At 33.0% G+C, this 11537-nt stretch overlaps 2 protein-coding genes across 2 annotated transcripts; one reads left to right on the forward strand and one right to left on the reverse strand.

Moving 5' to 3' along the window:
• Positions 1–2322: 2322 nt before the first annotated feature.
• Positions 2323–5301, forward strand: UAH (ureidoglycolate amidohydrolase). The gene is made up of 11 exons (XM_078958155.1): positions 2323–2656; positions 2871–2956; positions 3196–3270; positions 3422–3550; positions 3639–3725; positions 3803–4105; positions 4197–4288; positions 4375–4437; positions 4514–4754; positions 4837–4877; positions 5059–5301. Exons 1-11 carry the CDS (start codon positions 2468–2470, stop codon positions 5154–5156), a joined length of 1404 nt encoding a protein of 467 aa, XP_078814281.1. The 5' UTR covers positions 2323–2467; the 3' UTR covers positions 5157–5301.
• Positions 5302–8009: 2708 nt separating this feature from the next.
• LOC144997093 (putative GDP-L-fucose synthase 2) lies at positions 8010–9775 on the reverse strand. Its single transcript, XM_078956919.1, has 3 exons — positions 9604–9775; positions 9205–9278; positions 8010–9125 (listed from the first exon to the last, which is right to left on the reverse strand). Exons 2-3 carry the CDS (start codon positions 9221–9223, stop codon positions 8179–8181), a joined length of 966 nt encoding a protein of 321 aa, XP_078813045.1. The 5' UTR covers positions 9224–9278; positions 9604–9775; the 3' UTR covers positions 8010–8178.
• Positions 9776–11537: the final 1762 nt, after the last annotated feature.

Raw genomic sequence — 11537 nt, forward strand, 5'->3', positions numbered from 1 at the left:
CCATAACTTTCGCATACGAGCTCCGTTTTTGACGTTCTTTATATGCACGCATAGCTAAAATTACGCTCTACAACTTTCGTTTAGACTTCGTTGGCTAATTTTGACTTTATTTTTAATATTATTATTTTTAACAGAACAGGACAGGAAAATCCGTTAAAAATTCATAACTTCTTCATCCGACATCCGTTTTCGTCAGACTTTTTACCGTTGTACTAAAAATGACGAGACCTTCGATTCTCATTTAGAATGTATCCATCAAATATCGCTCGATCTAAAATTCGAGTTTTTAGTTGTCTACTGCTAAGTTGAAACTTCGAAAAATCATAACTTCCTCATACAAAGTCAGATTTTGGCGTCCATTTTATTGAATTTCTCGGTTTAACGAATACTACGAATTTCATTTAGATTACTAAGGCTAAAAAGTAGTTTATCAAAAACTCACTTTTTACGTCATTCGGCACCGTGCCGGTTTTGTCGCGGATCTTCGGTTGGTCATAACTTCTTCGTTATAACTCGGATTTCGATGAGGTTTTCGCCTACAAGTTTCTAACAAGATGATTTACAACATCAAATAATAAAATTTTACTTATTTCAAATTTTATATTTTCACTAAATTTTCATTATTTGACTATTAATTGGAATCTCATAAGACTTCCAATATTTTATGAGTGATTCTAAAAATAGTTTTACTTCATTTCTAGTAAAAACTAGTTGTTACAACTCAACACTCAATTTTATTCACTTTTAATAATAACAATACACAATTTCAGAACGTGTATGTTACACAGTCGCATGAGGTGAATCGAGCCAAAAATAAGTCTTTAGGGTCCAATTTAGTGTGATCAGATCCTCAATGGTTAAATAGAGTCGATTTTGATACTCTAATGTTCAAAAAAGTCAAAACTCCAATTTTAAAATGGCAGGGTATTACACGATTTAAATTTTCCCTATAATAGATATGGGGTAAGGGTGTTCACGATATGGTTTTTTCGATTTTTAGGTAAAAGTGAAGTCAGCTATTAGTAACAGTTTTTGTTAATCGAAAACTGAAGTTGGACCACTGAAATTAAAACCAAACCAAACAGAACCATTAGTAAAGGTTTGGCTCCGATTTGGTTTCACGGTTTGGACTTTTTAGGCTCATTTGAATCAAGTCCATTAAACTAATTAAGAAAAAAAAAATATCAAATTAAACCTATCAAAACAGCAAAATTCTACCAATTAAGTCATAAAAACTGCCAAATAATGCTCAATACATGCAACCTAATAAGCTCTCTAGAATAGTAAATAAAAACATCAAATATTGTTCTATTACGTCAAACATTTGTCAAATCCTTACAACTTAACACATCATATTTTTTTTCTTCATAAAAATAAATATATTTGTATAAGATAAATGAAGATAAATATTAAAAATCACATTATGTAAATATTTAAAAGTAATAAAATGTTGTTTTTATACTTCAAATTTTTTTAGATAAAAATAGAAAATGAAAACATTTAGTTATATATTATAGTTTGAATATTTTAGATAAAATTTAAACAAAAAAATTATTTATATATTAAAAAATATATAATAAAAAAGTTATGAAAAAATTAAGGAAATTTTTGAAAGAAATTTAAATTAAAAAAAACTAAAAAGTAAAAAAGATGGTCGCAAATGTAAAAAGAAAAAAATGAGAGACTAACAATGTTATATTTCAAATGGTGCATGGGTAAAATTTCACAAATGTTGATTAAACATGTTTCACAAAATGGCATAAATAGACATTATCCAAAAAAAAATTAACTTAACAGATCCATTTAACGGACACCAATGATAAGGATCATTTGTGTACAACGTTTGCTCTATAAGGAGCATTTCATGGGAAAAATTTTCGTAGGGATTATTTTAGGAAAAAAATGATAAAACTAAAGGACCATTTGTGAAAATTTTCTTTTAAATACATCAAAAATATTACCATTATTTCATATTTTGAAGGGATCAAAATATTGGTTTTAACATTTTTTCTAAAAAAATATACAACCCACATAGCCCATTTTTACACTTTTGTCAAACCTTTATATAATTAATTTAACCCCTAAAATTTGTATCAAAATCTACAAACATTACATGTAGTTATCATGAAAACTAGTTTAATTTAGAACCTTTAAAAATAGTTTAATTTCATTTCTATCAAATATTATGAAAGAATTCCATCATTTCTATCAATTTTCAATACAATTAATTTTTTTTTTATCTTCTTTTGGGTCTCATGGTGACATAGGAAATTTAAATGGAGATATTTTATTGAAGAAAATACGAGCTTTTAGAGGCAAAGTTGTTTGTACTTTGTCATCATCTGCTCCACATGCGATACACCCCTTTGATTAATGGAGTTGGATTCATCTCTCCACTCCGTGACTAAATTATTCACTCTAAACTCATCTAAATTCTAAACCCAACAATCCCAATCGAACAAGGATAATGATGGTTTTCAGATTCCGTCTCATGCTCTATGTTCTTTTCGTTACCTTCATCGCTTGCGTACAAGCTCAAAATGTTGATGAAATGGACTCAACGATCAAAACAATGGAGGAATTCTCCGGATATCCACTTCATGAAATTGATTCCGTCTCTTCATTCGCGGTGGATTCTGTAAATCTTCAGAAACAGGTGGTTTATCATTCAGTTTCATAATCCACTCGTTTTCTGCTTCTATTCATCATCGATATTTTACTTATGCCGAACTGAATTCAAAGTAGTAGCAGTAGCAGTAGGAATGATAATCGTTCTTTTCAAGCATCAACTGCACTCCGCATCCCAGTAAACTCCAAATTCGAGTTTTGATGATCAAATGAGTTACTTATATTGTTAAAATTGAAAACAGATCGATGAACTTTCGAGTTTCTCGGATTCACCAGCCCCTTCAGTAACAAGGATCTTGTACAGCGAAAACGATGTACTAGCTAGAAGGTAAGTAATCGATTATGATCATTAGAATTACGCCTTAAAAACGATAATCGCCCTATGGAATTGTTCATGATCTTCTTATGAAATTAGTTATAGTTTTGATTGAAAAGGAATATCTTCTATATTCTATAATGATCAATCTATATATTAACTGCAAAAAAGTGGTTAGTCTGTTGAAGAAACACAAATCTGTTTATAATCATTTGTTTTTTCTTGAATCTTTTTTATCAATTTCCATTTAGGTTCATCAAGAAGTTGATGAAAGAAGCTGGTCTTTCTGTGAGAGAAGATGCTGTTGGCAATATATTTGGTCAGTGGTGAGTTTCTTTGTATGCCTTAAACAATATCTTGTACTACTTTTAACATCATGCTAATTGCTATGTCTCTCTTTATAACATAGAAATATTTCGTACTAAAGTCAACCTCTTAAAGTTGACTTTTGATCTTGTTTGATTCTATACACTACAGGGAAGGTAGTGAACCAGATCTATCTGCTGTTTCAACAGGATCTCACATTGATGCAATTCCATATTCTGGGAAATATGATGGGGTAGTTGGTGTATTGGGTGCCATTGAAGCCATTAATGTACTAAAGAGGTGTTTAAATCTTTTGAGTTTATTGCACTTTTTGTGTTTTTTTTTGTCACCTAAAGTCTTGTTTTATCTTCATGTTTGGAATTTACAGATCTGGATTTAAGCCCAAAAGGTCTTTAGAAGTAATCATGTTTACCTCAGAAGAGCCTACAAGATATGGCATCAGTTGTTTAGGAAGGTTTGTACTTTTTAGAATGAAAGATAATTCACCAATTAATCTTTATTTTTCTTATACTTATCTAATTCTTTTTTCAGCCGATTATTAGCTGGAAGTGTCACACTTGCTACAGCTCTTAAGCAAACTGTAGATAATCAGAATATTTCCTTCATGGAAGCTGCAAAATCTGCTGGATATGCAGAAAACAATGACTTTTCCACTGTGTTTTTAGGTGATAAAAGATATGCAGCTTTTGTAGAATTGCATATAGAACAAGGACCTATTTTGGAAAATGAAGGAATTTCTATTGGTATTGTGACTGCTATTGCTGCTCCTGCAAGTATTAAAGTTGATTTTGGAGGAAATGGAGGTCATGCTGGAGCTGCTTTAATGCCTCAAAGGTAATAAAATAAATAAATTCTTTATATCTTTTTTTTTTTTTTTTAATTTTTTGTATGACATATTTGTGTCTTGTACACAATTTTGGAAAAGAAATGATGCAGGTTTGGCTGCTGCTGAGCTGGCACTAGCTGTGGAAAAACATGTTCTTGAATCTGGATCCATAGACACTGTTGGAACTGTTGGTAATCTTTTTTTTTTTTTTTTGAAATCAGTTTCATTATCATTTATCCTTAAAAGTTAAAATGATGTTTTTGTATTATGTTTGAAGGTATACTGGAGTTGCATCCTGGAGCAATTAACAGCATCCCTAGCAAAGCACACATGGAAATAGGTGCACTTATACAAAAATTCAAAAACTAATAAGAAACTTAAAGTATTGGTAAAATAAATTTATGATCTGTTTACAGATACACGAGACATTGATGAAAAGCGAAGAAATAATGTGATTGAAAAAATCCATGAATCTGCTGTGATGATATCGAAAAGGAGAGGTGTTGAGCTTTTAGGGTTTAGAATTGTGAACCAAGATCCACCTGCTCTTTCAAATGAATTGGTGATCGAAGCAATGGAATCAGCTACTCAAGTCTTGAATTTGAGTAGTAAGAAGATGATTAGTAGAGCTTATCATGATTCACTCTTTATGGCCAGGTATCTCTTTTTAACTTATTCTTTTATATTTTCAATTTTCAAAAAAAAAAAAAAAAAAAACAATTTTATATTTTGATTGCAGAAAAGCACCCATGGGCATGATATTCATTCCATGTTATAAAGGTACACTCGCTTGTCCATATTTGTAGTGTAGATGTTTGACATGCGTTGGACCTGTGTTATGAAATTGAAAAAATTGTGGAATTGGTGGTGGTGGATAAAATTTAAAAGGAAGGGTAATATAGGAAATATGGGAATATTGTTGTTATTGTTAGAATTTGAAGTTTTCTTATTAATTTTGCAGGGTATAGTCATAAACCTGAGGAGTATGCGTCCCCTGGAGATGTAGAAAATGGGGTGAAGGTATTAGCACTCACACTTGCCAAGTTATCATCCAACTGATGCATGGAATACAACGACGTCGTTTTACTGATTTCTCTTTCTCATAAAAAAATATAAAAATGTGGAATGAAGAAAACCATGTGTATAAAAATTAAGACAGTTTTTTTTATTCCAACTTATTTAATGCAACCTCAAAATTCCATCACATCCATTATACAACTATTTAACAGGCCAATTTAGGAAAACAAGCATATTTACATAAATGGTCCCTGTTTAATGGAAATATTACACATGGCTCCTGCTTAATAAATATTACATAATTGGTCTTTGTGCTATATTAAATTACAAAAATGGTCTCTTTCTAATACCAATTTAGAGAAATGGTCCCTGTTTTCCACAAAGTTACAAAAACAGTCCCCAACAGCCAATTTATAGAAATTGTCCATTTGTTTCACAGAGATACAGAAATAATCCCTACGTTTCACAAATTTATAGAACTTGTCCTTGTTTAATAGTAAAATTACAGCAACGGTTCCTTTGCTATACAAATTTACAGAAAAAGGTACTACCTAATAGCAAAATAACATAAATGGTCTATATATTTCACAAAATTACAAAATGGTTTCCCTACATGATCCCCGCTTTTCAAAGAAAATTTACAAAAATGGATCCTATAAGCGAAAATATAGGATTAATAGCCCAAGGGCCATCCCACTAGTTGATTAATAACCAGTAAAACACAAATGTACTTTTTATTAGTTTACCAATTTGATCATTTAAATATTTTCCACAACAATTAAACCATTATATTTTCTAATCGTTTAAAAATACTATTTTCTGGTTATATGGTTTTGCATGAAAGCAAAATGTATCCCATCGTTTTACGTATCCGTTCATCAAATTATTAGTTTTACAATGATGGCATTTTGATAGCTAAATCGATGAAAGACAACTAAATCATAAAACATTAAAAGTACATTATAAATTACGATGATAACGTCAATTTTTTTTTCTGGAAAAAAACTAGACAAAATTGCAAAAATGGACCCTGTGGTATGTAAATTTTTGGGTTTTTAATCCAAACAGTGATTTTTTTTGGTTTCGTAGTCCTTTTGGAGTGGTTTGTATGTGAAAATGGTCCCTCCGAAAATTAAAATGACTATAATACATTTGGGGTATTTATTTTTCATTTTTCATTCATTATTCTTAAATTTTAGTATTTATTTATTTATTTTAACAATTAAAAAAATAAAAAAGAGCCCACCTCTCTCTCTCTCAAGAAAACGTGTTGAATTCTTTTCTTCCTGGTCCACTGTGGTTTACTCAAAAAGGTGAAGCATTTGTCTTTGTCTCTTTCGTTTGAACCCATCCACCACAACTCCACCTTATATCCACGCCATTAAAATCCGTCAAGCAAGCTTCAAAACACCACCATCTACTGCCTTCCTCCAGTTTTGGGAGCTTGCCACCAAAACCCATCAAGAACCGTCGCTGCCTCCATCAATAACCACCACCGGTGACTTTGATCACCGTGAATCACCACCAAACAACATCAAACCTCATCCCATCTCCTATTACCTCCCTCTTGACGACCCGCTGCCCAGAAAACGAAGAAGATAGCGAGAGGCAACCAAGGCCTGCCACCCACAACCATCCACCGCTACTTTTTCCCTCCGTCGTACCCATCTCAGTTTGCCTCCATCCTCATCGAGCTCGTCGGAACAAGAAGTGGAAGCAGCGAAGCTGCCATCACCGCCCACTGTCGCTGCTACTCTAGATCTCCGACACTACCATATCCTTATACGATCTAGGTGGGTCAACTGGGAACTCACCGAATCTGCAGATCACCGCCCACTGTCGCTGCTTCTGTAGATCATGGTGTTGGTAGTTGATTTTGGTGACTGGAAGGAGAGATGGTGGTGAGGAGTTAGGGTTTGAAAAAGACGAGGGTCATGAAGAAGATGATAGTGGGTTGTATCTTTGGGTATTGAAACCGGAGAGAGAGAGAGAGAGAGAGAGAGAGAGAGAGAGAGAGAGAGAGAGAGAGAGAGAGAGAGAGAGAGAGGTGAGTTCTTTTTTATTTTTTTAATTGTTAAAATAAATAAATAAATATTAAATTTTAAGAATAATGAATGAAAAATGAAAAATAAATACCCCAAAGGTATTATAGTCATTTTAATTTTCGGAGGGACCATTTTCACATACAAACCACTCCAAAATGACTACGAAACCAAAAAAATCATTGTTTAGACTAAAACCCCAAAAATTTGCATACCACAGGGATAATTTTCGCAATTTTATCAAAAAAACTATTTAATAATTATATAAAGTAGTAAGTAACTAAATCAATAAAATTGTGAAATTATATAATATTAATGGTTCCTATCTGCTAGAGAAACCACATCCATCCTATCAATGGCCAAATTAAATCCTACCCGTTACATATTTTACGTTTATATATGGATCGCAATGGATAATAACTATCCAAAATTCAGCTACAATATTCAGCTGAATTTCGTTATACAATTCCAAATAGTAACTAAGTTGCTATGTGTGATCGTGTTTGTTTGTGAAGGTGTTCAAATGGTGTCAAGTTTTCTTCTGACAAGTTTACATTCCAAAAAGTACCTTGTAATTTCATGATTTCCATGAAATTACTTTTCCATTTGCCCATTCTCTATTTATCATTACAACCAATAAAAATTGAAAAACTAACCATCACAGACATTATTTCAAGTTGAATGAAATATATAAACAAAGTACATTGCAATTTCATGAATTAAAAACCAAAGCACATTGATATATATTACTTCAAGTTAAACACAAAAAAAAATAGCAACTTAGTTTAGTCGCTTAAAAAAAGTACATTGCTATTTCATGCCTTATTCAAGTGAACATGCACAGAAAAAGAAATAGCAGCATAGTTTTGAGTAGTATCTCACTATAAACTGTTTCATTCAAGTAACATAACTCATTCTTCACAATGATACAACATAAAAATCTCAATATCAATAATCATAACAATAGCAAAAAGCCAAAAACAAGTTTATTACTAACTTACCAAGAGTTTTGACTTTTGGTGTCATTGTTTGACCACATTTCCAACATACCATTCATAAGTCCCAACAAGCCCATCACGTAAAGAAATCTTGGGTTCCCAACCCATCTTCACAATCGTAGAACAATCCATAAGCTTCCTTGGAGTCCCATCAGGTTTAGATTTATCCCAAACAATCTCCCCTTCAAATCCCACAACCTCTTTCACCATTTCTGCAAGCTCCTTAATGGAAACCTCCTTCCCACTTCCCACATTCACATGCCCTAAATCCGAATAATTCTCCAACAGAAACACCACTGAATCCGCCAAATCATCAACATGTAAAAACTCACGTAACGCCGCCCCACTCCCCCACACCACCACCTCCTTCCCTCCCGTCACCTTCGCCTCATGAAACCTCCTCATCAATGCCGGCAATACATGGGAGTTTTCCGGGTGGAAGTTATCATTCGGACCATATAAGTTTGTAGGCATGGCGGAGATTGCATCCCAGTTGTGTTGGATCCGATACGCTTGACACATTTTGATTCCGGCGATTTTGGCTATGGCGTACCATTCGTTGGTAGGTTCTAGAGGTCCGGTGAGAAGAGAAGATTCTGGGATGGGTTGAGGAGCGTGTTTAGGGTAGATGCAGGAAGAACCTAAGAAGAGGAGTTTTTTTGTACCATAACGATAGGCGGAGTCGATGACGTTTGTTTGGATTTGGAGGTTGATGGTGATGAAATCGGCGGGGTAGGTGCTGTTGGCGTGGATTCCACCGACTTTGGCTGCTGCGAGGATCACGTATTGAGGTTTTTCGAGAGAGAAGAATGTTTTGACAGCGGATTGGTTGGTGAGATCTAGTTCGGTGTGTGACCGGAGGATGAGATTGTTGTAGCCGACGGTTCTCAGGCGGCGTACGATTGCAGATCCGACTAGGCCGCGGTGGCCGGCGACGAAGATTTTGCCGGATTTGTCAAGTTTTGAGGTAACTGAGACAAAACAATCGAGTGTTAGAAGTATAGATTAAGTTATAAGTGTGTAAACAGAGAGAGAAAACAGGAGATTTACCAGCATCAATGGCTGTCATGTTGCGATAATCAGGAAGAGAGAGGCAACTTGTTGATCGAATAGCTAATGATCTCCTGTTTCGATTCAGTTCAAACAGCATTTAGTAACTGATTGAACTGAAAATAATCGAAAAAAGTGAAACCGGATTGCAGTTCCCGTTTTCAATTTCCATCGAGAATTAAGCTGATTTACACTGTTACATGCTAATTTTTAACCGATTGGATCATAAATGTTACTGATTTCATCAATTGAGAAATGAAGTAAACGATCGAATGATCTCGAACAAAAAGCAAAGGATTCGAATTGCAATTTGCGAATATTAAAATGTGATTAGGGTAAATTAACGATAAGAAGATTAGGGGCATAAACAACTATCGACAGATCGTAATAGCAACATACCGGAGAAAGAGAATGGCCGGAGAAAGACACAAGCTTTGACCGTTGGTTGAGTAGATCGTCGACGAAAGTGTCAAGAGAGTGAGATTTGATCTCTGGGCATGGAGGAGCTGAAGATTTATTCTGCGGCGGTGGTTTGGGGATAATTTACGTTTTTACCCCTCTTCTTTGAACGCTTTCATGAATTTTTTATAACATCAAATGTATTTTCAAGAGAAAATTGCAAAAATAGTCCTTATGTTTGTGGTTTGTGAATTGCTTTCGATTAAAAAAAACGATTTGGGCCTGTTAGATTATTTTTTGGTCCCTGAACTTTTTTAGTAAAAAAATTGCCAAACTTAAAATCAGTATGTATCTTTAAATAATTATTTATTTAACTTTCTTTCCAATTAATTTCTCTTTTTATTATTACTCTATTGATTGTAGATTTAAAATTATTATCAGTTCAATTTGGCACCAACCAAAAAATAAATATTATAATTCAAAAACCCAAATTTTAGTCTTTTGTGTCTTTTGTCTCTTTCAATTGAGTTAGTCAAGACATAGTATGAATTATGAAAACAATTAATCAAAGAGAAAATTCAACCTGTAATTATTTAAAGGAACCTAAAATCGACCAACAAAAATGTAATACATAAAAATATTGATATAAAAAAAAAAAACTAAAATTAGGTCTCGATAACAAGGTTACAAACTATGGTGGTTATGGCATATGATGATAATGACAAAAGAGAAGGATGATGGAAAAACAAAAAGAGATGGAGGGTGGTTTTCTCCGATGAATAGATAGGTTGTTGATGGTGAAACGGTAACAGAAAATCAGGTTGTGGCGTAGAGGGTGAAGCAATAAGATGCGGTTGGATCTCTTGCAAATAAGGTTAAAAAAGAAAGATGATCGATAAAGATTGAAGGTGTCAATGGTGAGAGGTGGTCGATTGAATCTCTATAGTATAGAAAGAAAAGTGTCTACACAATAAAGAAAGATAGAAAAGACTACATTAGGTATAAGGGAGAGGGGTTGGGGTAGTGCATGAACCTCATTTTATTTAATAATAATAAAATCTTTCAAAAATATGAACAAAAGTATTAAAATAAAAAGAATAAACTATATATAATAGTTCTTTTAAAAGTTTGTTGAAGACCAAACAAAAAAAAAAAAAAAAAAACCGCGCAAATCAAAAACATTTTACACGATAACCTCCAAAAATCACAAATTGTAGGGACCATTGTTGCAATTTTTTTTATCAATTTCAACGGAACACTAAAAACATAAATTCATAAGATACATGTTTATATCGAGTCTTAAAAAGAAAAATATGTAAGAATGGTCATGTCGATATCAATTTTTAGTGTTTACGTAACAACTCTAGATTCGGGTTAGTTAGTTAAGATATAATAAGCGTTAAAAGTGATTTTTTGATAGAAGATTATTTATCTTGGATAAATAATCTTAACCAAATTTATAGTATATATGACAAAGATTATGTACATATAAAGACATCTGAAATCCGACTTCGTATGAAGAAGTTATGCTTCTTCGAAATTTCGTGATGAAATCGATACGACTCTGCTTATCGTAAATAGTGAATCGGAGATAGATCGCTTAATGGCCTAAGTAATCTGAACGAAATTCATAGTAGTCGTAAATCCTAGAGCGTGTATATAAAGAACGCAAAAATCTGACATCGTGATGGTAAGTTGTGATTTTTAGAAGTTTCAGCATAGCAGTATGCGACATAGAAACCGAAATTAAAATCGGTTGATTGTTAGGAAAAACAATATAAACGAGAACCGATGATCTCATTAATAATCCATCAATATAAAGACAGTCGAGAATGGACATCAGACAAGAGAGTTGTGAAGTTTTAATGTACGTAAATAATCTAAGTCTGTTAAAAATATAACTTTAAAAATAAAGTCAAAAATAGCCGACATAG

This window comes from Lactuca saligna, chromosome 5, assembly GCF_052625555.1.
Source record: "Lactuca saligna cultivar CGN05327 chromosome 5, ASM5262555v1, whole genome shotgun sequence".
NCBI classification, from domain to species: Eukaryota; Viridiplantae; Streptophyta; class Magnoliopsida; order Asterales; family Asteraceae; genus Lactuca; species Lactuca saligna.